General features: G+C 35.8%; 2 protein-coding genes across 3 annotated transcripts; one reads left to right on the top strand and one right to left on the bottom strand.

Moving 5' to 3' along the window:
- Window positions 1-1,821: 1,821 nt before the first annotated feature.
- Usp15-31 (Ubiquitin specific protease 15/31) lies at window positions 1,822-10,770 on the bottom strand. Its single transcript, XM_066402397.1, has 10 exons — window positions 10,392-10,770; window positions 9,734-10,247; window positions 6,852-7,061; window positions 6,474-6,798; window positions 5,822-5,943; window positions 5,335-5,762; window positions 4,774-5,284; window positions 4,221-4,411; window positions 3,884-4,163; window positions 1,822-3,815 (listed from the first exon to the last, which is right to left on the bottom strand). Exons 1-10 carry the CDS (start codon window positions 10,634-10,636, stop codon window positions 3,747-3,749), a joined length of 2,895 nt encoding a protein of 964 aa, XP_066258494.1. The 5' UTR covers window positions 10,637-10,770; the 3' UTR covers window positions 1,822-3,746.
- Window positions 10,771-11,702: 932 nt separating this feature from the next.
- On the top strand, window positions 11,703-27,420 carry tty (tweety). 2 transcript variants are annotated; one of them, XM_066402302.1, is made up of 12 exons: window positions 11,703-11,772; window positions 20,459-20,687; window positions 20,963-21,130; window positions 21,185-21,348; window positions 21,422-21,538; window positions 21,598-21,821; window positions 23,992-24,219; window positions 24,312-24,555; window positions 25,165-25,380; window positions 26,191-26,376; window positions 26,431-26,688; window positions 27,307-27,420. In XM_066402302.1, the coding sequence occupies exons 2-10, from the start codon at window positions 20,556-20,558 to the stop codon at window positions 26,369-26,371; spliced, it is 1,674 nt and encodes a 557-aa protein (XP_066258399.1). In that variant the 5' UTR covers window positions 11,703-11,772; window positions 20,459-20,555; the 3' UTR covers window positions 26,372-26,376; window positions 26,431-26,688; window positions 27,307-27,420. The 2 variants fall into 2 exon arrangements, with proteins under 2 accessions (XP_066258399.1, XP_066258400.1); XM_066402303.1 differs by having other exon boundaries at window positions 25,165-25,260.
- Window positions 27,421-27,996: the final 576 nt, after the last annotated feature.

Consider the following 27,996-nt stretch of genomic DNA (forward strand, 5'->3'; position numbering starts at 1 on the left):
ACACTTCCAGACTCAATTGGGTCACGACCATATTACACGACCACTAAATAATACTGCATTATCGATAATTACAAGAGGATCACCTTAAAGCTCGTTTTTATACTGATTAAAAACTGTTAAATGCAGGCTCAAGAGTGTCTGGCGGACGCATTTATTATTATTGTCAAACCAGTTGCCACCAGAAAAATCACCGAGAAAAAGTTGTATTCATATGTAAATAGGTACAGTGGTTGACATAGAAGACCATACTCAAATTTTGACCCAAATCGTAACTAAACAATAATTCTAAATTAATCACTAAAAAATTGCGCAAGCCGTTTAGAAGAGAAATGGGGTCTTAAATTGCTCATGTTAGATCAACCTTTCAAATTAGATCAGCATCAAAATAAAAGTAAATTGCAATTATTACTGACACTCGGACACCTCGCAGTGGCGGAGAATGCTTATGTAGGCCAAAAACTCACACACAGTATTATAGGCAAAAGAAAACCCTACGCCGATGTCCACTGAATGATTAACTATTTGCAGGGTGAGCCAAAGAAATAGGCTAACGCTACTATACAGGGCGGGACCGTAATTATTAGCTTCCGCAGATACTATTGTTCTGGCACCTTTCGGCCTTGCTACCTTTCTTAGATTTGTTGGGCTGCACTCACCCATATTTAAAAACAATAATTGAACCATCTGTTCTAATAAGGTGATTAATCAGTGCTACCTGAGCAGGATGGCCTTGTTATTTTTCTTTTAAACCATTTGGGTCAATCGATATCGGTGTTGGGAAAGTAAGTACGGTACCTAAACATGAACTAAACGGAACTAGACATACAGACAATAATTACTGTTAAAACAGTGTGATGATTAATTGATTACGTCATTTATGGTGAAGAAAATGGTATTCTGGAGTTTTAAATAGGGTGTCTGAAGGCGAGTGTGGGTGGTGAGAAAATAGTTGAAGTAACAATGGAATAGTAATCTAGACTGACTTTTATGTTTCGGTAGGATAAGAAACTTTTAACGCTTAAGGTCATGCAAAATGAATTGATAATCAAAATTCAATTTAATAGGTCACTCAAGATTACTTGCAAATCACTGGAGAAACGAAAGCATCTAGGAATAATTTCCATAAATCTATAAAAATTCAATTTAGATGCATTTTATAGCAAATCATTACGATTTCCCTCAGACAACATTATATACTCCTGGAATATTGTCTAAATATACTTTTAGGAATGTTCAATGTATTTGATGAATAATTTTAAGTACTTCTATGAAGAACTACATTGGAATTTTTAGGAGAAATTGAACTGCGAAGGCGTAGCAAGTTACAGTTTTTTTTCAATTTATCTGAACTATGCTGAAACCAAAAATGCTAATAATTTTCCTTCACCATATTATCAATAAAACTAAGAAATAAATAAAGTTACAAGTTTTTGTTAAAAAAAAGCTATCCAACAATAAAGTAATTAATTGAAGATGCACCGAGAAAGAGAAAGAGTCAAACCGGTTCTTAATGCACTAATTATCAACAATTATTTGATTAGTTTCCTTGTTAGAAAATGTCGATATGAACAGTTATTTGCGGGAAACACTCTGAAATACATATCTTAGTAAACGTCATCAAACGTATGGTAAATGCCATCTATAGTGCGATAAATTAAATAACACTTTATATTAATTAAATTCGCATAATTATGAGAAAGTAGAGAACACTTCTTCAGAACTCAGTTCAGTTTATTTTTCTCAAAAAGTTAATACCAAAACTAATCGATTTTCTGCATCTACAATTTGATCCACAATCTTCGTAGAGTAAATAAAAATTAAATACAATCTTCTCAATGATATATTTTTATTGGTGATGTAACAGAACAATAATCAATAAATATTAAATTTAAGGCACCAGTTTTACATGTTACAATAGTTACTTCTAAGATTACAAAAGCGTATAAAATACCTTGATTTTACACCCATTTGATTCGAATTGAAATTTATTAATAATTGAAATATCTTCATTCCTTTTCAATGAGTACCACCTATCTCAAGACTACAACACTAAATACAGAATTTTTAAAATCGTTTAAATGTGTTTATAAACCATTCCTATGCACAATTTTATTAGAATACTATGAAGATATTTCTTGCACTTACTTGTAACGTACAAGGAAAATTCACTATTTCGATGTGTCCAGTGTCCTTCCGTATTTTTAGTCGGAATTTATTAGGCACACTTCGCTTAGACAGTAATTATAATTACAAAAACTTATCAAGAAAATGTTCAAAAAACCCTGTGTAAAATCCTATATGTACTTAAACCTAAAGGGGATTGTACGCGACTTACTGTAACACATAAAACCAAATAATAACGTGCTGTCAAAAACAATAATAATATTCAAAATTATTAGAATATAATAAAAATAAAATTATCTTTCTTTCGTAATGTAATATCACTTTTATGGTTTCTTATAAGGTGGCGCTTTTGGAAAACAAATACCTACACACAAAAATCGTGAATTCTAACAATATGTTTTAAAACTTAGAGCCTGGCGGCACCTCCGAAATAAACTTTGTTAAACAAACGAACAAATAAATATCTTGAAAACTGCAAGAATAATTATTATTAAACGAGTGCAAAGTGGAGCAAAATAACTTAAAAATCCTTTTTTACAGGATTAATATGAAAAAGCATGAAATATGATTTTTTAAGTTTTATAAAATTGTGGGAAAAATTGAACAGAAGGGAGCTGTATCTATTTGTTGAAAACAAGTCCTACATAATAAAACTGAAACGCAACAACATTCGTTAAAGATCGACCCTCCCTTTGTGACATCACATCTAACACTACAAGGCCACTTTACAGTTTGCAATTTTCCTAAATATAAACATACGAAAAAATTTCGAACAAAGCTTCAAGATAATTAATCTCCACAGGAGTAGTGTTTTTATAAAGTAGGTACATCATCCAAAACTACGAATTCCATAAAACTAAGTCTAGTTATATTTGCAAGGTTGTCCGCCCAGTGTTTTCTTGAAGAAACAAAGGAAACAAAAATTGCAAACTATAAAACCATACACGCAAGTACTTGCTGAGATACATACACAAAAGAAGGTGGCAACGTTGCTGTTCTTGTTACTATTGACATTTGATTAATTTGGATTAACTTCCTCCAAATCCAATATTTTCGGACTTTAGACAAAATCGAGAATTTCTCAAATCTATCTAAAGTCCGAATGACTAAATACTTGACAGGAAAATTGCAGTTCCCTTCTATAAACATACACGATTTATTCAAAACCCTCACAGTAGTTTATATACACGTTTTATATCATACAATGGGTTACTTGACTTACCCTGAAATAGGGTAAAAATTGTTATACATAATAACACCATGTGTTCGGCTCTATCAACTGGCTCAATGCATAAATATTTTATAACCGCGTGTTAAGCATATTTCTCATGTTTATATGGGCAACGATATTTGAAAGTCACGTGTAGACAGGATACCTATTAGGGACAAATCCGCTTAATATTTAAGTTCATTCTTTTTAGTCGTTTCTATGTTGTGGAATGGAAAAATGTTTTTCCCAATAAATTTTCAAAACGCATTTTCACCTTTCGTATTAAACTATGTTTTGCTTGGAAAAGAGGCACATAAACATGAAGAATAACTGTAAGCAATCGCATATACCACGCTCTCGATTCCGACAAATACTATTTACACGAAAATATACAATTTCCGAAAAGCTTTACTCATACTAAGTAGAGTATGGTGCCGCTTTCCTGAGTGGAGGCCGATTTTTTCATTGGTTGCGGAGACATCTGAAATCCACAAATTTGGTATCAATCAAAATCTTCCATTTACTATTTTTTTAATACGAGAAACTCACCCAATTTAACTGTGTTCGAGAAGCATTTTTCTCGATATCTGAATGTCTGTGTATCGAAGCAGTCGTCGTGTAGACTTCGTTTCTCGAATTATTCGAATTGAGCCTTGTAGGCTCTCGCAAAACCACGTCGATTCCCTCTAATTTAACACCTTCGGTTCTCAGAGTACTTAGCACTGGAGGTTTCTTCGGAGAAGTCGATAAAACCTCCGGAGGAGTGGAAGAGTTAATGTAGACACTGGTGGTGTAAACAGGCTTCTTCGTAGATATTTCTGAAGAGGATCTGTGTGCAAAAGTTTCTTTGAACAAAAGACTGTTAGAGGAAACATCCGTAACTCACCGGTTAAGATTAAGGCTTAACGTAGGTGAGTTCCTCAAAGGTTCAGGCACTTTGATTTCCAAAGATTTCCTACTGCTGTAAAGGGTGTTTTGGCTGTTTCTGAGAGCGACTACCTCGTCGATTTTGCTCTCTTTCTTGGCTTCGCAGTCTTCGGGTTTAGGATCATCTTTGATTGATACAGTCTTTTCGATCTAAGAAAGAAGTTACACTTAAGTGAGAAATAATTTTGTTTTGTTTTTTGAGAGAATTAATTTGGTGTGAAATTGGCGGAACTGAATCTTCAGTACCCAGGAATTAGTAGTAACAAATGAAAAACAGTTCAAAAGCCCTTTATTTATATCGCATGAGCATATCGATTTTATTCCAGGAGATACTCGATACCATATATGAATGATGCTTGGAAGAGTAAATGCCGATCCACCCCAGCAAAGCTGTGATATTCCCTTTTAGAAGATAGTAATAATTAATGATTTAATTAATAAAGTGCCCTTAAATGTTTTCTAAAAACTGAGACATCCACCGGGAATTGCTCTTAAAGAAAAAATATATTTACCTTTTCCGCCTGCTTCACAAACTTGGGCGGCACAAAGCGCGGCATTCTGGTCACCCAATGTTCGTTCCCCGAACCCACTGAGCTGGTACTGGCCGCCGAACTATTATTCGAGCTATTCCCCATGCTCCGCCTCTGATAGAATAAAATATAGGCACTATTGTTAACAAGTAAGGGCGCCACATCATTGGATTCCTGGCTCAAGTTCTTCACTTTGGCGTCGTCGTACAGATACCACTGTTGGTCGTAAGGGTTCTTGCAGGCGGCAGTGTAATGCCCCGTTTCTAAGTCTGTACCGTGATGGTAACAAACGGCGTACAAATCGTAGATGTTGTCGCTACAACTCGAAGGTTTCCTCGCTTGTTTCCAAGGGGACCATCCGTTGATCAGCTCGGAATCAGGTATATTAGTAGGGTGTCGTTTCGAAGCTAAATGGGGGGACATATCGAAACCGTACACTGGAAAATCCACCATGGTGGTGAGTTTTGAGGAGTGACTGCCTCGAATTGTGTGTCTGCAATATAATGATTTTGTACTTGGTCTTACAGAAACTTTACCACTTACTGTCTAAATCTCTTAAAGTGCACGATCAAAATATCGGGCAATGACCAAACGTCTAAAGTTTTGACCACTGGTTGATACTGCTGGCAATGGGGACACCTCCAAGCGTCCGTCAATGTTTCGGCTTCAGTATAGTCCCTCAGACACTCCTCCAGAGTCAAAGGAGCCCCACCTTGTAATGCTTGCGCCCTCAGCATTTTAACAGTAGAATGTTCCTCAATAAGATCAACGTCGTCCGCTATAATGGATTTTTTGGCACTTTCAGTCCACTCCATGATTAGCTTAACATGAGGTGGACCTCCGTCTTCACCGCACAAGGCCAGGGATTGGTCGATTGCTTCCATGAACAAAGGATGCTCCAATTGGGGCTCCAAATAGCATGGGGGTTCAGTTTCATTCCAAGCTGGGTCCGATATTCGCATTTTAAAGATCTACGTAAATGATTGATATATTTGATTGTTGAGAAGAAAAAGTGATATTAAAAACTTACTCCTCTGTGTTGAGAGGAAGTTAAAATATCGTCGTGCAATATCGAAGCCATTTCCTTCAAAATTAGCTTCTGCAAGTCGTCGTAGTTGGTCTCACGGGACACTTGCATGGTATAGGGACTTCCTGTAATTTGCAAAAAAAATAGTAACAATAATTCGACTTTCAGAATTCAAAAATTGTACATCGATTATATTCAATTGTGTACGATTGTTGATGAATGCACCTGGGAATTCTCGTAATAAAGTTGAAATCAACTAATCAACACTTTTGTATGTTTCCGCAAGGCGGGACCTGAAAGGGGCGGAAATAATTACGATCTCTATCTGTAATGTCGGTTATAGTCTCTTCCTAGTCGATTTCAACTGTATATAGTATTGTAAGGACTATGAATTTATAAAAGTTGACAGTGATTGTTATGGAATGTATGAGATTGTCATGGAATACATTAAAATTGTCGAATATTGCGTAAACACGTATTAATGCATAATCCTTCTAAATTGATGCAGTGATTGTGTGATTACTACCTTGTCGTTGAGAAGAGAATTAGCATGTCACAAAAACGTCATAAGTTTCCCTTTGGCATTTCGCAGTTTTTTATATTTTTAATTTCATCCTCACGAGAGAAAACTTGTATTAGTACCAACAATACTTACCAAACTTCTGAAAATCTTCCCCAGTGGCTTTAACCACATTAATCCAACACAGCAAAATGTACGCACTGGTAGCATCTTCATCTGTCTCTTTCAATGTTGCAGTCTCAATGCAGTAAATTGAATCAATCTCAGATATCATTCCTATAGATTGGTTATCATTGAAAGCACGCATGAACCCTGAATCCCCTATTTCCGTTAGCAGCATGTTGGTCTTGTCTATGGACGTATCGGACTCCAATATTGCTCGAAGTTCTCCTATTGAGGCTCCTGAGGGCAAACTCAGCCCTATTTGGACTTGGCGAGGTTGCTGGGACGTGTAGACCACCTTAGAAGGAAAAAATATTAGAGTTCTATTGAGCGGTGGCTAGTGTTACTTACAGTGACATAAATGTTTTGCTTGTGAAACTGAGGCAGCTGTACTGAAATGCACTGAAACGGATCGAACGTGTTGGACTGGGTCCGACATCTCGAGCAGCTCAAAGAGGAGCGATATTGAGCCTGGAAGACGCCTTGGATGAAGGAGTTATTACACCGTCGATAATTTTCCAAGGTTTCGGCAGCTATGACTTCATCAGGTCGGCCAGACGTCTAGACAAAATAGAAGAATTTTCAAACATGTTGGCAAATAATAAATAAAGTTTATTTGGGTTTTTATTGCCAGGACGGTAATGGCATTGACTCTGCATCAGTTATTTTAAGTTCTGTCACTGAAGTAGTCATTATTTTTAGTTGCGGCCGCTGAGCAATCGTGCATGCCAATAAATTATGTATTTGTTATTGGAAGGTAAACTGCGTAATAGATACAGTAGTTAGATTAAGTTCTGCTTTCCAACAATATTGCTGAAAATTTCTAACTCAGTATCTGTCATATTGAGTTTCAACCACACCTATAAAAGTGACCCTAAATTGAGTGTCTGCAGATTAGGTAATTCATTTGCAGTGATTTAGTCTGCTATCATATAAGATAAGCCTATTGCGCACTTCTTCATTCATGACACGCTGTTTTTAAGCTTAGAAAAAGCTCAAGATAGTCAGCAAAACAATATTTTCTAATGACGGTATTTTGAAATGATGTCTTTGGTTACACAAGCTACGATTGTGGAGTGTGAAAAAGATGGTTCAATAACCTCACAGTACTAAAAGAAGGAGAACTGCTAAACTTTCTATTATTATTGTTTTTTGAGCCCAATACGCAATTAATATTAACATGTAATTTACCAAAAACAAACATTTTTAATCTCTGATACATGGTTTGATTTATCGACTAAATGGAAAACGGTCTTAGCTTTTCTACCCACTTACTATCAGGTTCTCTGGGACTATATGATCAAAATCATACAGCACCACCAATTTAGCACCAAAAGGAGGTCACCGAAGCAAATAACATTGAAACGAAGTCGGAAAACAAACGTATACAATCCCAATTTGTAATTACTTGCCACAATAAAAACAAATCGAATCAAGTACGCTGCTATTTACTTTAATTCCGAATCCATTGCCTCATTAATATACACACAACATATGCAACCAATGAGAATTTATGAAAAGGCGCTTGTTTACTCGGGCAAATGCATGTAAATAAACCTGGAAATGAGTCAGAATCGATTTTGCAGAGAGAAAGAAAATGTTGTGCTTCCTCATAAAATCACAAAAGGAACTTTGTGATCTATATAATCTTACATATATACAATAAAACCCGAACGCTATGTTCTAGTGTTAATAAGAACCTCTGATAACCATTAGCATTTGATGAATAGCAGGATTAATCATGAGATTGGAATGCGCCACAGAACTCTCTTCACATTCCACAACTCGAATTTCGTAATAGCTATTCTTTAGGAGCAGACGCGGTTAAAAATTGCACATTTAGATATTTCATAAGTTACAATAAATAACTCAGGTCTATCAATAAATAGCATCTAATAGTGAGGCCTGTCACGCGAGAATGTGCGTGTATTTCTTCAATAAAATACTTGGGAAACAAGAGAAACGGTTTCCCTTCTATGATCGGATGATAAAAAAGTTAAACAAATTTTCAAATGTTAATTACATAATTATGACCAATGAAGGCAAGGTTTCAAGGTCTACTAACAAATATATAATCACATTTAATATTTTTTGGGTATTAACAGTAGACGACTTCTTGCGGTTACAGGTAAAAAAAAACATTAACACCTCAAGAACTTTCCTTAGAAAGTTTTACACATTTGTGCAAAATCAATAAAACTGGAAGGTGCAATAGTGTTATTGCAAGCTCGACTTTCCACTGAAATGTGGATGTTTGCACATAGGTGACTGACCCAATCATTATCTGTGTTTATATTTTAAAGTAATGGATAGCAGAAGTCAATTTCAGGGTACTTGATAAGAATTAGGAATTACTTTAAATATTAATATTTCTCACGCCTGGAAAATTTTTATCACTTCAGTGTAGCATTAACGTTTTACTTTTTCAAATAAAATACCATATACAATGAACGAAACTTTCTCATTTCTATCACTGCAGATGCACTTAAGACATCCTTGTGCTAAATTAGTGTCATCGACCATCAATTCATATTTAATCGCGTCTCTTTCTTAGTAATTAGATCCCAATCCCAATGAGCTATTTTCGCAATTAATCGCATTAAATCCGCTGACACATCAGATACCTACAAAACCCACTCATGGATGGACATAATTGGAACATCCCATCGAACGACGCTGCGTATTTATAAATGAAAATTAGTATGTTTTGGGAGCAAGGTCGTCAGAGGACATGAGCAAATTTTTAATCCTTAATTTTTAAGCTCTCATGGGCAATTTGTTTGTGGCTATATATTCAGAACTCGTCGTCTATTTCGAGAACCGCTTTTTAAACAACTGCAAACAACCACAAAATCAAATTCTTTCCCAGCTTTCAATCAGGGGCTAATGAATATATTAATTACTATATATGTGGTCAAGGTCCGAATAACCACTCAACTACACACAGTTACCTCGATTCAAGCGCTGGATGGTCATGTCTATGGCTTATTGAAAAATTTGTAAGATCCTGTTAAATTTTAAACCAATTAAAGTAGTGTCTAACTGTTTGGGAGGGAGACAGCCCACTCATGACCTTGATGATATAAACATTTCCTACTGACGAATTATTGCATTAAATTTTAATTTGTAATTAGATAACTTCAAAGATTAGATAAACGGAACTCCTTGTCATTGAATCCTATATCGTTAAATTTGACGTGGTTCCTTACTACTTTATAGAAATCTCAACTCACCTTAATACTCTTGTACTTCTTCTTTGAGGCAGTGTTCAAATCTTCATGGACTTTATCGAGGAGCCACAGCAAAAATTCCTGTGCATCATGCTGCTGGTTACCCTTATACTGTGAACCATGCCTCTCTAAAATTTGTTTAAAACTGGTACTCAACTCAGGGCAATACTGACAGGCCCACAGGGCTTTTAAAAGCATGGCCAATTGTTCAGTAACCTCCCCTCTAGTGCCGAACTTCTTTGAATTCAGCTTGTTCCTCCTGGCCAGATCAATTTTGTACTTATCAAGAACGAAATATTCAGCTAACACATCAGTATGGGAAATGCACTGGATTACTGCATTAATGAAGCAGGTATTGCCCTGGTTTTTCAGTCCTGTAACCCCAGGAGTGGCATCAGGGCCCCAGGTTTGGAATCCTACTGGGGGAACTCGATTGTTGTCAAGAGTTGGATTGATGCCTGGAACTCCACTGATGTGCTGAGCAATTTTGCTGATAATTTTCTTGATTGATGGTCGGCTGCAATGGTATTATGCCTCATTGATAATTTATATAAGAATAATGAAAAGCGGCTATAAAAGAGATTTGTGGTGACTAGTTAATAGAATTAATCATGAATATTTCAAACATACTGCTGTTGCACCTTACAACAAGGTTACTCACCGAAATACTTTCTTGTTATTCTTCTCGCTGTCCCCGTTCACAATTTTAATATCGCGAGAGATATCCGATTCGTTATCGTTAGATTTTGGCCACCGTTTTGACATTCTGGCCGAGTTAAAGGGATTTCTAGGCAATGTAAAGGTTCGTTTGAGCGCTGATTCTTGGGCCCCGTTTTCAAGGGTCATTTCGACGCGACTCAGCAATTCTCCAGCAGATCTCGATTTCTCGAAAGATAAGTCACACATAGCACGTAACTCAGAGCATTGTTGAAGGTTTTCTTTCGAAATTTTCACTTGAAAAATGAAAAATACCCGAGAAGCTTTCGACCGATTTCTCTTCTCGTCGAAGTCGTGAAAAAATCGGCTTCAGCTACGCTCTATTGACAAATGGCAACTAAAGTAAGACATTTTATGTCATATGTCATCGTTCTATTTTAAATACTTCAAAAAACACTCTGCCAAATAGTATTCCCTTTTTTATCAACATGGCGCATATAGTAGTCTTATTTGAATATCAAATTAAAATTTTGTTAACGATTCATTAATTGAACATCTTGTATTTTTGATTGAAAATTTTGCTATTTAATTTTGTCAAGCTAATTTTAGGACGTTCAGCATGTTATTACCAAAATATGCAAGATGGTTCAATTGCCATTATTCACTATTGATATCTCTTCAACTGCTGGAGTTAAAAGAACGTTTAAACGGGACAGAAGCTACAATATTTTGTAGTAAACTAATATTCACAAACAGCCTTTGGTTAAATTTTATTTGGGGTATAAAATTGCAAAGAAAACTCAAAATCTGTCAAAACGATTTTTCCAAAATAAATCTAAAACGCCAAGCTCTACAGCAAATAACTCAATAGTAATTTATGGTAATCATAGTAATTGGACCACCCTGTATATTATCTAAATATTTGTGAATTGTGTAAATTTCAAAATTTGGCACATGATTCTAATTAAACCCGCGATAAGAATTGTCACCCCTTTTAAAAATCACAATTACTATTATAAAAGAAAAGAAAATTAATAGAAAAATGCTCACAATAACATTTATAATAATTAATAGTTTGAAAACTACAAAAACATAATCAAAATGGCCACTCGTATGTCTTAATGACGTAAGCGACACATCCCAAAATCTTTCTATCGCTGCCTGCTTAAATTATCCTCTCTCTCTTTCTCTAGTAATTTTTTCTCTGCGTAATGCTGGTTGCCTGACGACATCCCCCATATAGCATTTTTATCGATTTTTATGCCATGACTGTTGCGCCATCTTCACGGCAATTCATTAACACTTCAGTTTGTGTAAATTTTTGTCGGGAGTGGGTGTATTTTTGTTTTTTTCCTGATACTTTTGGATATTTTCCCAATTTAAAGGTAAGCAATATTAAAATATCCTATTAAAACCTTAACCATTATCATCAGTAATGATTACTTAATATAATCCTTTAATCCCAGTCTTGCAAAGCGGCGATATGCATTTAAAATCGGCCCCCAAACTCCCAGTAGTGATTCATGTCTGGATTTAGAGAAAGTAAATTGCAAAGGGATGTTATCAGTTTGTTCCTCGGCTTGTTGATTCTTGCAACAAACCAATGCCGATATTATAGTGTAATTGTTTTTTATCATTGTCATTTATTATAGTTTATATCATGTTTAACATACACTCATTATCCAGGATAAACAAAGACCATTTCACTTCCAGTATAAGTCTGACATTCAACTTGATTAGATTGGATAAATGCTGTTTAAATTGGCTTAAGGAGATCCTCAGAATGCAAATTGGTTCTAAGAAGATAAAGGTTTAGGTGAAGGCTCTTGTTTCGAGCTCTGGGCTTGGAGAATATGTTGGGTGAAGTTGGAATACTTAAAAATTTAGACAAACGCTATATTGTTGTTTTGGTGAACATACGTTTCATTTAGACAATACCCTATCTTTGATAAGAACACAATGAGAAACTCAAGGGTTAAATTCTAGCCTTGATTCTAAATTTTGTTATGTAGTTGCAATGAAATGAAAATACCCAATTCTGAATTGGAACCTAACAGAACTTACTAAAATCTCTTAGAAGACAATATATAATATAACTAAAAATGTAACTCACAAGTCTAGAGCACAACAAAATATTTTACAAATTAACAGAAAGATGATATAGTAAAGACTTTAGGTCTTTACTACATAATGTTGATCAGAAGTTTAGCTTTACTTAAATTGCATGGCTCTGAAGTAAAATTGAATTTCCTATGTAGATACTTGATGGTAATATCAACAAAACATATTTTTATCAAGTTTATGAGCTGAATATTGTATATTTCTGTAGAAGGGTAAGTTTAAGGTAAACAACGCATTAGTTATCAAACTAATAAGAAATGTTTAAGGTAATTTTTCAATTGAAAACCTAATAATACATGTTATCAATGTTATTACCGAGGTTATCACATGTATAAACACTATATTTAATATTGTTTATTGCGTATGACTTTACTTTCTAGTGATTCTGTTTTTCTTGGCAAATTAGAACAGCCTTTCCAGGCTTCAAAGAGGAAATTGCCTATTCAGTCTTGTCCTAATTAAACGATTTTTCACTAATTCAACCTATAAAGCAAGTTTTTACTGTGGACTAATGTAAGTACGTTCGAGATGCAAATTAAGCCTTCATCATCCTCACATGTTGAAGTTGCTAAAAGGAAAGTAACTCATACATGATTATCTGCTCTGTCTAGGCATATGTGTAAGGCAAACAGAGAGAAACATGATTCTGTTTACGCGTCCTTATGTGTATACTTGATAGAATATCTTTATTTAATTTTACATAATTTTCAAGCAAATTTTATTATCTCTTTCATGTATTCAATTTGGAACATCTAAAGTACACATTTTGCATGCAACAACGAGTAACTGTAGTCCTCGCACAATCTAATTGAGACATTTAATTAAGTTAGGCCACTCATTAAATATTTAATAATTAGATTCTGTCTGGTGTGTGCTTTATGTGCCGAGCGGCTAAAAAGCTAAAAGATAATTTAATTCCCACAGGTCACTCTTAGTTGATCCAGCCTTTAGTGGGATTTAAAATTCGCATAATTAAGTAGGATGTTATGAACTTTAATTGTTGGCAAAATGTTGATGCTTAATAGCCAACAAATCTGTTAGTTACCTGTTGTTTGTCATTGATTTTTCTTATTTAAAGACGATTTTTTCCAATAATTAAGCTGCATTGAAAGGAACAAGTTTTAGCCTTGATCACTGAGTAAATAATTCTTTTCATTTAGCCGTTGGAATATAAAGTTTAAATAAAATCTAAGATAAACGCATTTCAAGAGGCTATTGAAATGCTTCAGAAGCGGCATTATCGCTTTAAGATTCGACAGGAAGCAGGATTTATTTTTAAAACTTCAAGCTCAGTAATGAGTTCTGGTGAGACAGTATGTGTATAATTTTCGTGTCACGAAGCTCGAATTTGCAGACCAATGTTCGCCCAAGTACTCCTTTTTTACTTGAGAGTTATGATTTTTAAGTTAGCCCATTTAAAGCAGTGATGCTACTATTTCCTAATGTTTAAATTGATCTTCTGCATCCAAGCCCTAATCTCCATAGACATAATAGTGCATCTCTGTTGTTTTACGATCTCGAAAAGCTATTTCAGCTGCCTTGCCAAGCTGTAAAGCAGCCTAGAAAATCCTGCTTCATAAAATAGGAGGTGCCGCAATAAATCCTGCCTCGGGCCTAAAATAAGCCCTGCATGTTTAACTCGATTCGACTTGGATAAAAGGAATTTGTAGTAATTGTTGCAAAGGCAGGAAAAGCTTCCCGAAGGCTTGGGGGTAAGACTGAGGGTCATCCCGGAATTGCCCGAGGGACGTATGCAAATAGATCCCGGAATCGGACCACGCCCGTTCTGCCATCTAGCGCGCATTCATCGATCGAGTCGGCGGCAGGCCGACAGTCGCTGCTTTTTGGCGAAAGCTGGGGGGCGACGGCCTGCTGTTAAAACATGGGTGGCACGTGGGGTTGGGACCCATATTGCAACCAGTTTCTGCGTTTGGAAAGAGCAATGGAGTAGATTTTCACAGAAACAATATGTGCCCAAAGAAAGGAGCATTGATATCCCCTCCAAATATAGTCTAGTAGTCAAATGATGCTGAACAACGTCCCATGGGCATAAATTCAGTTCTCATTAATCACCAAAATTCTCATGCAAAACGTTCATAGAAATGCATAAAATATTCTTGGGAATGTTGCTCATCCAAGTTTATATAAGAACTGCTTCATTGCTTCACATTACAATCATTTTGAAGTCTATAACGAGCTGTTGAAATTTTCCCAAAAATTGTTCAATAGAAATATACTATCCCTAAAAAAAGAACTTATTGGTACTCCTTCCAATAGTCGTCAAGTAGTTCAGAGTGCCTCAGATGCAGCAACATGAGTGATCAAAAATTCAACAAACATAGGCCTGAATTAAATTCTCATCGAATATCTGAAATCTCGAAGTTGCAAGAACGCCATAGAAATGTATAAAATTTTCTGGAGAATCTTTTTCATCCAAGTATCTAGTGGCTTCCAAATCTATGGATCACCCATTAGTAATTAAAATTGCTATATAGATTATGACCAATTTTATCATACTTAAAGATTTATTTTATTGTTACGCTATTACGTAGAACAATTAAGCTATATTTGAAAGTTTATTAATGCGAAAATATCTTCACATCTCTTCAATTACTCTCTCTATGCTGGTAACCTCGTTTCTTAATACGTGGAGTTGAGCCGCTGAAGAAGCTAATGTGGATTTTGCTCTGTTAAGGATCTTCTCAGTTTCCTCAAGGGCCTCCTGGTACTCTGAAGCTAATCGCAGGATTTTACCGCTTTCGTCCTCGGCGTGAGAATCATATTGTACTGAAGGTCCATTTAGTTCTTTAACCGTATTTGCCGATTTATGTGTAGTGGTAGAGGAAGAAGGTTGAGATTGCTCACTCATGTTTTCACTAACAGATAGCTAGTTTCTTCCAATCTAAATAGCTGAAAGCAATAATTATGTAAATCAAAATTCCCGCGATAATAATTTAGAAGGAAAATTACGAGCAAAAACAGGTGAGAATTATACAGATTTTCAAGTTGGGCGCCACTGAAATGTCACTGCAAAATCAAGTCTGTGATTTAATTAATCGTGTCTTTTCTTAATGCCTGCATTAAAGAAAGAAAGATATGTTTTGTGTTGTGATGTCACTTTTGACAATAAGAAATAAACAAATGAACATCTTTGTGTCTAATAGAATTTACCAGGTTTACATGGAGTATTATAATCGATTTGAGTTTTCTATGAAATTTACTATGTATACAGTTTTCCGTTTTCATGCAGCTTTGAAAAGGGATTCAATTTAAATTCTCTTCGATCTCAGGTGAATATTATTCCACCTTATTGGAACTTGAAAATGAAGCTTTATTCAATTTGGAGTTTCTAAAAATTAAAAATTGATTGATTTTTTATTTTTTGAATGTCTATTTTAATTTTATATTTTTACTTTGATTTTTTTTAAATTAGGAGCAATGACTTAAAACGAAACTTTTGTAATTATTAAATCTTTCTTGAAAGGTAATTTTAACATCTCCAATTAATGCTGAAGTAATTCAATAAAAGATCAGTAAAAAAAATCCAGGAAAGAACCACCCTGCGAAAAGCAAACTCCTAATTAGATTTTCATTTACGATTTTCCGGGCGAGCTGCCAATCATTTCCACCTGGAATCGGAACTAGCCGAAATGGAAAATCGATCCACCAATAACATCACAATAATGAGAACCTATTAAAATTTGACGCGAAAAGATTGGAAAAGTTGCGAACCTTAATTGGGGCTTTGAGGTGAATTTTGTCGTATAACCGCTGCTATACATAGATGAGCGTGCTGTACATAAGGCACGATATGCATGTCAAGTAGTTTTTTTGCTATTGCACAACACAATACAGTAAGGATAACCATATAAAGAGCAAATTTGTTTATAACTGCGATAAATATGTCAATCATCGTGTGCGTGACATACATAAAAGGTAGGGTGTGCACATATGGGTCCTCAGAGAAGAGTTAAGGGATTAATTCACGTCACGCCCCTTTAGGGCTGGTTCAGTCACATGTGAAAGTCAATTGCAGGACATGGAATTACAGTGGTGTCTGTGATGCCTAACACATAAATACTCTTAAGTTTATTTGTTCTCTCGTGTTTTCACACAGCCTTTATCGTCCTCAACACTTATAACATTTGGACGTTTTTACTAGTTATACAAGCCTCATTAAGTTTTAAAGTGTATTCGGGATTGTAAATTGTTTACTCGATATATTTCTGGGATTTCTGCTTCAAGGCACATAAGCACCAAACTTTTCGGTTTTGTATGTGGAGATAAAAATCAATGGGGCTTAAACTAGGACAAGACTTTTTTCCAAACGTAAAAATTTCTTGAGAATCGATAGTGAGTTGGAAATTCTATAGTTCTTACTACATTTCTTGATATACTATACATATTCGCGGATACCCAGATTAAAACCATTCACGCACCCTTCGCCAACATACTAGGGTCCCTGCCCTTTTCCAGGAGCGTTTCGTGTCATACATGCGAATGTTGCATGCCGAGTTGTCGTTCCAGGAATGTGTTTCCAGAGATAATTGCCAAAGGGTTCAGAACAAAGCAATTTGAGTACAATAATGGAACTGGATGGAGTCCAGTCATATTCTATATTTTTCAATCAATTCGGCAATGTTGCACACAAAAAGACTGAACATTTCTGTCAAAATCTGACGTTTATCTACGCAATAAAAGAGCAGCGCGTGGTTGCCATTTCCTTAATTCAATCGAACTTGTAACATTATGAGATAGCAGGAAATTTAATAATTTATGTACAAAACTTTTTTATTCTAATTTCTGGGGGCCCACAAAAACTTTCAAGGAAATCACATTGAGGGAGATGCGGGTAAATTGTTTCCTAAGATAAATGGTATACTTAGTAATAAACTACTTAATCATAAGGGTGTCAGTTTGTCTCAGTACTATTAATAACTTGGGTTTTTTGAAATTAAACTCAATCAATTTCCTTGAAATCTATATAGATTAAAAGGAAAGATCGCGTGCGAACCTCAGTCAGCAATTAATGACAATCGGGTAAAACCTCGAGTAAAACCATCACATATCTTTCCGGTAAACGGTTTACAACACCACTTAGTGTGTTTTCCTGCTAGCAGAAACCGCCCTTTAAATCAGAGGCGCACTTACACAAAATTTCAATTATTGCGTATGGGGTTTCTAGAGGAAAAATTTATTGTTATGCCACTGCTTTGGTCAGTACATTTTCCCACTTTAATGAAATCTTGTTTTAATCGGCCAAACGCTTCTTGGAAACTTTACGGAGCCATTCCACTATAATTGCATTAACACGCCTCGTAAGTAACGCCATCCGCCCTTTTATCTTTGATAAAACGCTTCTGAAAGGTCAGAAATCCTTTTATTTGATGGTCTGAGTATGAAATTCATAAAAGGCCCCCATACATCTGGCAAATCGCTTTTATTTGAACTGTGTCGACAAACGTAGATACCGAGATTTGTTTGTAGAGGTACACAGGGGTGGATTTGTTGACTTTGTCATTGCGGTTGTTTTTGTTGTATTTGCAGAAAGAAGGATCTTTGCTTTCGGTAAAATTACTGATTGGTGGGTGCAACTAATGAAATAGAAGATAGAAGAAATAAATAGAAGGTGCAACAGAAGAGTCCGAACCTGCAACACCTTCTATAAAAGGACGTCTTTTTGTCCATCTCACCTCTAGATAACTTAAAATGTTTTTATTGAGAATCGCAGTAAATAAACTTCTCTTAAATGCATTCAATTGGTCTCAGTTCTAGTCCGATCCTGTGGGTTTCTACCAATTTCTACAAATTGAGTGTAAAAGAGATGAAATGGATGCGTGGAATAACATTTGCCAGAATCCGGTCAATAAAGAATTTGGAACTAAATGGGGGTTATTTTCTCAGTCGTCACCATTTTAGGATTTATAACAACTTCGGCGTCCTGTAGGGCATTCTCAAAGAAAAAAAATTAGTTAGTTAGCAAGAAACAAGTTTGTATTTGTCAGTAGTACCAGAACCCGTTATCGATTCAGCTTATCTTACTTCATTTGCATTCGCATTGAAGGAATTATGTTCCACATCTGGATTTCTCTTTCAACGAGGTCGGCTTTTATGCTTTTTTCAGTTGTTTCAAGGCGTCTTTCATGCTATTTCCTCTCTGTTCCTCTGTGTTCCTCTTTGTATCTAAAGACGTTCTATAGGGAATATTTTTTAAAAATAGAGAGCAGAAGAGGGGAAGGTTAGTCGTATTTCGTTATCAGGGCCCGTTAGCTCTCATTTTAGTAACGCCTTGAGAATAGAAATTACCAAAATTTCCATTAAAGGAGTGGTCGTAGATGGTCTTGTTTGAAATCAATTTGGGATTGTAAATATATTTCCGAAAAACACTTTAGAGCTCCGAGAATGCTGGAATACTGGATTTCTCGAAAATATGGTGAATATTTTTGCGCCACCTAATTAATTTGTGTATTTATTCCTGAAGCAAATTTTTCCCTTCTTTTTCTTAAATAATTCTTAATTCATATTAGAGCTCAATTATTGGAATTTACCTTGATCAATATCTTATGTAGTTTTCAAGTAAAAACCAAACAGATCATTATTATGTTTCTGTTGATTCATATTAATATTTTAAGTACCGATAAAATTAAGTTAATTGCATACGTTGTTTCCAGGGCGTGGTTCATGATCAATACTGATTGAGAAACTAATTCCGACCATGTTGCTATTTTGCAGTTATTTAAAGATTGTTAAGTCCCTTCATCTACAAAATTTTGAATTGTCTTTGAAATTATCTTAACTACCAGCTAGATCATTATAGTTTCTCCTTGAACTTTGAACAACCCTCTTAAAGCTCCTATGATGCGTGTACGTGGACTCTGCCAGGTTGCCAAAGCCTCTTCATAATGTCCTTATTCGGGCCACATAATGATAATAGTATTGTCCATTAGTTTTCTTAATTCAACAATGGCAATAATCTTGTTTATGTTGTTGAACATGTTGTGTAAGTGTACATATACTTAATTAAAATGGGTTGTTATTGATAAGTCTTGTTGGAGACATTGCTTTTTTTGCTTGCTCTTCATTCAGTCATTCATTCAAACGCTGTCGTCGATTGCCGTTTTATAGTCTTTAACCATGAACGAATTGTTCGATTTCTTTAAAGTTTTTTACCTTCTCTTGGTATTTTTTAAACTATCAGGGTTTTGCCTGAAGACGATGTTCCAAGAGAATAAGAATGTTAGGGCGAAGAAAAAGTCGCTTCGCTAGTAGTGCTTGCGTTGTCATCAATCAGGCAAATGGTATGAATTATTCATTATTAAAATAAAGAGTGTCAGCTAATGGTTTAATCGAGAACTCGTTCTCAAGTAAAGGACTTTTTATACATGAATGTTACATACTTTAAGTGTGAATAAATAGTAACTGCATGCACGCACTCAAGATATAGAACGACCATGAAGTAACTCTTTTGTAAGGGCCAAAAATAATGCATATGTTTTAACGGAGGTACTTTTTTCTCCCGGATTCAAAAGGTTATTAATGTCCCCCTCATTATACGAAGCAAGATCTTATACTTGGGCCATGTCTCCGAATTTATTTCCCGAATAGGCTCAGGTGTGGTTAAAGTAAAACTAGGCCATTCGACCCTCTCTGAATAGAGGGGTAAGTGACTCTTTTAATAAAACTGTTGCACGATGCCATTCTCCATCGGCTCGATATTGGCTTTATTGACAGGTGACGCTGGATAATAGACTCCAGGAAACATCCTGCTGTCCGATAGTTTCCTGCTGTTCGTGTCAATGAAAGCTCTAACCATTTAAAGAAAAACCTTTCAGTGAAGTTCATTTGGGCTATATTTAGCTTAGGTTCGCTATTGAATGAAAAGGTGTATTGATAGAAGCATAATAGTGATTTGTTTTTGTTTTCACGTTGTCTTTCTGAATTTACTTTCAGCATCTCAAGTTTTTCCCCTGCTTCGAGAAGTCAGCTTTTAATTTGGACAATGGTGTGAGGCGCGGATAAAGCCGCCTTTTCCGGCCGCCCTTTAACGATGGGCGCCCGCTCCGACGACACTTACCACCCACCCAGGTTGGCTGAATGGCTGCATCGTTTGCCGCACGTCAATGCCACTTTCAGGGAGGTGGATAGCACTTTCGACCCCGATTCTCCTGTATATTTAGAGGTGAGTCCAATGTGCACATTTAAATTCATGTGATAAGTTCCCTTGTAAATATCTTGAGAGTCCGAAGAAATATTGTAAAGGGGCCGCTTTGAATGCCGAGGGCCCTCTCCCAATCCCTGATTAGAATGCGGCTCTCGTAACGGCTGCAAAAACCCGGAAATACGAAAAACCTGTAGCGCGATGGCCTTCCTGTTAGTGATGATTAGAAATGAAAAGGCCATGAGAGCCTTTTTTAAGAACTATAACGCATTAAATGTACTTTTCTATTATTAAAGAGTTTGGGAATCCTCGCCTCAGCACCAGCAGCATGGCTAATCTTCACCCTCTTAATTCTGCTGCTTTACCTCTTGACGAGATGCTGCGACAGAAAACCGCGCCATGCCAAGTCGATTTCAGCACTCAAAGTCACTCTAGCAATAATGTCGGTCCTCTGCTGTGCCGCTGTAAGTATTTCTGAAATTTGCATTATTATTTTTTTAAAGAGAAATGTGTTGTAGGTGGGTCTGGGTTTATACGGAAACGACGATCTCCACAACGGGATCGTTCAAACTTTGAATCAAGCTAGACAAATTGACGGTCTCGTGGGGAAGATTAAGAACCAAACTGAGGCTATTGAGAGGCAGTTGAGGGTACAAGCCGGTGCGGATTTTACAGGAATCAGGTAGTTTTTGATATCCATTAAGATATGTAAAATGCATTAACCTGCATTTGAATGAATTTACCTGAAATTCTAGAGCAATATTCGATGAGCCACCGGCTTTTAATTTGACCGTCTTAAAGGCTGCCGAAGGCCATTTATTGAGGCTTATAGGCAATAATACTCTTGCTGCAAATGCCGCTGCTGAAATTAGGTAAATAACTGCATAATTAAATTTTCCATCACTACTATTGACTGTTCTGGTATCATCAGGAACCCATTGTTGGCATTGGACATAATCCCAAAAATCCAAATGGGAGAAAAATTTGAAACGATTCGTTGGCCCTTCACGATGGCAGTACTGAGCGTTCTTTTAGTCCTATGTGTGGTACTTTTAGTGGGCGTGGCACGGCACAATCGATGCGCTCTCATAGCTTTTTCGGTTTGCGGCTTGTTAGCCGTTATTGCTTCATATTTATTGTCGAGTGTTTATTTGGGTAAGAGCTACATTATTTAAAATAATGAATTAATTTTTGATATACATGGTGAACTTTTTAAGTGTATCACGTAAATATCTCTGAGGTTATCAATTTTAGAAAAAAAGTTTCAAATTAAAGAAGGGTTGTATGAAAAGGGAAAACTTTTAGCATTATCACTGTTTCGATTCAGGCTTTAATCAATATCAACTTTTTTTTTTTATGAAATCCCCACATTTTTTTGACAGATACTGATTTATTGTTGAAAACAAACATGTTTTTATTCAATTGATAGTTTTAGAACAAATTGACATTTTTGATGAAATTCTCTTTCAACGAAAAATGCTTGTGTCAATATATTCAACAGAAAGAATAAAAAAAACATAAATAGATGTTTTATCATTTTTATTTTGACTCACAGTCTTACTGACTTACAGTGTCAATTCAATTTTTGAATAATGAACATTTTAAAATGGCAGAGCGTTTTTTAAAAGAGGAAAAATTGAAATTATTTTTGCTTATGACAAATTAGATAAAAGTCCGACCGCAACTGTGCCACTTTATGCCGAGTGTTTCCCACAAAACATAGTTGCGTCACAGAATTTTGTCAATAAAATTGTTAGTCTATTTCGAGCAGCAAAAAGTGACGGAACACACAAAAAAGAGTATGTTCAAAACTATCATTGGCAATAAAGACAATCAAAGTGGTATTTTAGCTGCCATTGCACTTGATCGTCATGTAGGTATTCGCCAGCTAGCTAGAATCGGGTGTATCACAAAGCAGTATTTGCAAAATTTTGAAAAATGATAAGGTTCATCCTTACTGTTTCTCTCTTCATAAAAAATACATGGTGGTGATTTTCAAAACCTAGTTACCTTTTATACATGGCCTTAAAGAAAAATCAGATAAAATGATGAGTTTTTCTTGCATGTATTATTTTCGGACGAGTCCGGATTTACAAACCATAAGCAAGTTAATAGACACAGCGTGCATTACTGGACTGTTGAATATCCCTATTGGTTAGGAAAGGTGAAAAATCAGCGTCCATAGACTATAAAACGTTTAGTGTGGCACTGTAGGTGAACAATTAAATTACCCTTTTTTATCGATGGAAATCAATGTTGCAAAGTATCTCGACTTTTTAACAAATGATTTGCCAATAATTCTGGAAGAAATAAATTCAAATCGACAAATGACCATATGGTATCAACATGGCGGGTGCCCAGAACATTACGCAACAGTTGTTTGTGAAAAATTGGATAAAATGTTTCCCCTAAACTGGATTGTTCATGTAACGTTCATGTTAACTAGGCAGCACGTTCACAAGACTTAATATCTCCAAATTCCTTTCTTTGAGGATACTTAAAAGAAATTGTCTTTGACGTTGAAGTGCCAACAACTATTAAAAAGATGAAAGAAAGCATAAAAGTAGCTTGCCGTAACATTCAACCAGGAACATTTTTACATATCCAACAGTCATTTAAAATGAAAATCGCTAGATGCATTGAAATAGAAGAACATCGTTTTGAACATTTATTTGATTTAATTGATCAAAAATTATGGTTTTTTTTATAAATTATTTCTGTTAAATGTATTAATACAAGCATTTGTCGTTGAAAGAGAAATTCTTCAAAAATGTCAATTTGCCCCAAAACTATCAATTGAATAAATAAACGTTTCAAGAAAAATATGTTTGTTTTCAACAATAAATCAAAATCTGTTAAAAAAATGAGGGGTTTTTATTTGAAAAAACAAAATTGGCCTTGATTAGACTGAATCCAAACAGTGGTAATGCCAAAAGTTTTCCTCTTTCATACAACCCCTTCTTTATTTGAAACTCTTTTTCCCAAAACTGATAACTTCAGAGATATTTACGTGACACGCTTAAAAAACTTACCCTGTATAATGTGATCAACTTTCATTCACATTTAAAGGACAGCTTCAATTCTACCTCCGCTTATAGTTAAAGTGAAGATTTTAATAGATACATAATGAAATATATGTCAACTTTCTGGCTTAAACTTCAGTTCAAGCTTACACATGTATGTACATATACAACTTTTCACCAATTGATAGAGAACAGTTTGAGCTATGAACCCAAAAATGTTGGCTTCAACTGAATCTTTCTAGCGGAACCCACAGAGCTTAAAAACTTCAAAGTTTTTTCATTTTTTTTTCTGTCATTTTTAGCTACCAGCGTGGCTTTAGGAGATCTGTGCATGGCTCCAGAAAGGTTCGTAGAGAACCAAGCCAGTACCGAGCTGTCCAAGGACATTTTGCGTCACTATTTGAACTGCGAACGAGCAAGGGCTAATCCTTTTACACAGCGGTTGCGCGAAGCTAAAACAACCCTAGAACACATGCGAATTGAGCTCAGTTTACTAAAGCCCTTGGCCTTCCAATTATTCCCTAAACGAGGTAACGTTACAGATTTAAAATGCATCTTAAATTTTCATATTCATTTGATTTTCATTGTACAAGAATTCAGATTATTTTTTATGTCATTTTAGGTTTGGAACAGAAATTCAACTCGCTGAAAAACGAAATTAATACTGCAGACACAATCGGCACTTCGTTGACCGCTTTAGTGGACTGTCGAACGTTGTATACGCACTATTTGCGCGGGGCTAGAGCCTTGTGCAATGTAGGCTTATTGGGGCTTACCTTGATGTTAGTTTCGGCCGTTTTGGCTGGAGTTATGATGACCATCTTGGTTTGGGTGGATTCGCACACATGGATTTATATTAGAAAGAAGTGAGTGAAGAAAATTTTGCGTGTTTCTTGGTTTCGTTAAAGAAGGGTCGAATTTTACAAAGTTTCTTTTTTATAATTTAATCGGTTATTTCAGAAAGATACTTTTTTTTTCTTTATGGATTCTACGGAAAAGTGTCAAACGTCAATATTGGTTGTTAATACCACTGTTGGTACGTTAGATATATTACAAACTTGTGCAGTCTGGCAACGTGAAATATTTTAATTGACGACACCGTTTTTGTTACACTTATTTGGTGTACTAAATATTTCGTCTATGATTAACGAAAAAACGTTACGGTGATATTGTTTACTGAGTCGTAGTTTCAAAGTGCAAAGAATAGATTGTTTCGGGTAATGAAATTATGAAACGAAAAGTTGTTTGCAAAATATATTTCGAAAATTTGCAGCGGGGGTTCTAATTAAAATTCAAAGGAACTCAGAAAACATACGAGTAGTAAAGCAGAAGGTTCTTCTTTTAAAATCTATAAATTGATGAAGTGTAACATTGACATACTCATCAAAATCATACCAAACTCGACCTTTTTTCTAACTTTTGTATTAGTTTTAGCTTTTTGGATTTCGATTGTTTGTTAATTCTTTTTTTTGCAGGAAAGACTACCAACAAGTGAACGAAACCGACCCTTATTTGCCGCCGCCAGCCGCCAGCCAAGCGATCGCCGCCCGGACGTTGCAGCGCAGCCAAGGGCAGTTTCCGGGGGCACCCCCCGACACACCACCCCCTAGTTACGCGCACGTCGCCCATCTTAGGCCGCCCCCAATGCATGCCGCAACGGCGCCCGTGCATGAGGCTGAATTTTTGCTACAGTACACATTTTTTCTTTCATTTTTTCTATAGTTTTTGGGCGATTTTAGACCTGAATTAGAAGATCCGATGGATAAAAATTTTATTTGCTACAAATTGAAAACAAAATTCCAGAAATAGAAAACACTCCCAAAATTTATAGTTTTATATACATATAAAGCGGACCCAAGGAATTCCTCTCTGTTTTTAATTGGCCAAGAGCTAATCAAATTCAAATGTTACAACGTACGTAGGCTTTAGGGTCTTAATGATGCCCGATTCTGAAAATTTCAACTAAAAAAAAAATCCGAAATCGCTTTTATTTGAATAGTCATTTTCAGTTTTAAGCTTCTAGGATCACACGATTGTTTCAAAGCATTTTATCACCTTTAGACTCCTCATACAAATCGCTTTCATTGTCAAGAATCATTGTCTGATTAGAAGTGGAAATTTCCTTTTCAATTCGTCTTTAATTGGTGTCATTTAGTTCATTCGCATGCACAATTGAATGCTTCTTAAGGTGATTTAAATGTTTAGAGCTTGGACGGTTTCTGTCAATCTACGTATTTTGCAGTGTTCGTGATTTTTCTCTAAAAAAATATACTACAAAAAGGCGATCTGCAAGAAGCCTATAAGTCCGTAATAACATAATAACTCAAAAAATGTATTGATATACATATAATGTATAATTAATTTTTTTTCTGATCCCTCTTAGAAAGCATCCTTATCTTAGGAACATAGTTTAAATAAATGGACTTGAAGGTTTTTGCAGAACGCGGTTTCCCCTTTATTTAACTAAAATGGATACTAACTTTACCAATTTAACGCTACAGAGATGGCTGTGACACCAGAGCTCAAGAACACCGCGGTTCCCATATGGCTCACCTTCGTGGGCACACCTTAGGCCGCTTACCGTCCCACCACCACCACGAACCGATGAGCGGCCCAAACAACGGCAAATACGCGACTTTGAGCAAACAGTGCAAGACACTGGAAAGCTCAGATTTTTACTGAGATAGGTTCGCCGTAAAAATCTCCTCCAAATCAGCAAAGTTGATGTATTTTCGCTTTAGGCATGCCTGCAAAGACTTCCCAAACTTTAAAAGTTTTAAGTTGGACCAACAACAGCAACCGCAAAAAGACCAACAACAATCCGCCCAGGGTCCAGAACCTCAGCGCACTGCCACTTTAGGCAAATATTCCTCCCTGGGACGGAGACCCTTACCCCAAACCCCCGATGAGAAAGCCAGGAGCAAACCAACCATGCCCAAAGTACCTCCTACGATTTCCGGTACTATACCGGAAGCTCCCTTGAATCCAAGTAATTACAGGTAAGTAATGTACGAAAATATCCTAACTAGCAAAATAATTTTGAAAACGACTTTTGATGATAAAAACGTGATGTAATGGACTAGAGTTATAAAGTATTCTTTGGACACTGAAAAATTAGTACTCTACTAAAGGAAAGTGTGCAAAAAATACTTATAAAAACTTCTCTAAAAGTGTTTGACTTGTATATTGTTACACGCAGGATACCAAGCTTGCATCCGCAGGACTATTCCATGTGGTTCTAAATACTTTTTATGTGGAGGATTTCTGGTTAAATTTCAATTATTGAAATTATTCTCCAGGTTATTTCCGAGTACTTCGGTCCCCAATCTGTCATTCCATAGGCATAAAGGCAGTTCTCTAAGGAACTACCATTAAAAAATGAAAATATAATTTTTTTCATTTGAATCTAATTTTTTCCAAGTCGATATAAAGACTGTTTCAGTTTTTATTCTGGATTTATATTGTTATGTTTATACTTTAAAACAGTTTTTGTTTTATTTCTATTTACAAAACGTTGCTGCACTCATATAAAGCTACAAATTGTTAGTTGGGATATGCGTTATTTTTGAGAATTTTCCCTTGGAGACTCAAAACATACAATTCAGATCATTGCAAAGGGGCGCATGGCAGGACTCCGTCAGCACTTTCCAACCAAGCAACCAGTTCCGGTCACTGCAGCGCGGATGCGCTCAAATCGGAAGTGGCCACGCCCAATTCCGGTCTGTCAAGATCCAGGACCAGCAACATGGTACGGGAGAAGGGATGTATACCAATGGGGAAAACGAGCGACAGCTCTACGCCGTCACTGAGCTCTAAATTTGGGTTGTTGCGGTTAGTCAAGAAGTTTTTTGGTTGATTTCTGGGAGCGCGTAATTAAGCCCAATTTTTCATTGTTGATTATGCGTTCCTCACTAGTTTATACACGCTGTCCAAAATTTGTACGCCGTGTATAACCAAAGGTATCTTTAGTTTCGATTTGGGAAATGCAGGCATGAGTGTAATTCATAGTCCCGGTGTGATTTTTTTCTCGTTTTTCAAATGTGAATAGGTATTGTGTTCCAGGCAAAATATAAGGCATATAAAGTGTTTTTTGGGTTTTGTTTGGAACGTCCCTAGAAATCTAACATATAAAGTTAGATACATAATTTTATTATAAAACTAATTATGTATTAAATATTAGAAATTTTGTATAATAAGCGAATTTTTGCAGAAAAATGGCTCTTTTTTGAGAGTGAAACCCAAAGGAATAAATCATCTCTGAGTTATCAGAATTAGCAAATATTACAAAAAAAAAGAAAACGAATTTT

Source organism: Euwallacea similis, chromosome 25 (genome assembly GCF_039881205.1).
Source record: "Euwallacea similis isolate ESF13 chromosome 25, ESF131.1, whole genome shotgun sequence".
Taxonomy (NCBI): domain Eukaryota; kingdom Metazoa; phylum Arthropoda; class Insecta; order Coleoptera; family Curculionidae; genus Euwallacea; species Euwallacea similis.

Coding starts and splice junctions, on each gene's coding strand:
- Usp15-31 (XM_066402397.1), bottom strand. CDS start 10,636: ATGTGTGACTTATCTTTCGAGAAATCGAGATCTGCTGGAGAATTGCTG. Junction 5,944..6,473: donor GGAAGATTTTCAGAAGTTTG/GTAAGTATTGTT, acceptor TGCAAATTACAG/GAAGTCCCTATACCATGCAA. Junction 4,412..4,773: donor TTGTGAAGCAGGCGGAAAAG/GTAAATATATTT, acceptor CTTCTTTCTTAG/ATCGAAAAGACTGTATCAAT.
- tty (XM_066402302.1), top strand. CDS start 20,556: ATGGGCGCCCGCTCCGACGACACTTACCACCCACCCAGGTTGGCTGAA. Junction 21,131..21,184: donor CGGTCCTCTGCTGTGCCGCT/GTAAGTATTTCT, acceptor AATGTGTTGTAG/GTGGGTCTGGGTTTATACGG. Junction 24,556..25,164: donor TGGATTTATATTAGAAAGAA/GTGAGTGAAGAA, acceptor TTTTTTTTGCAG/GAAAGACTACCAACAAGTGA.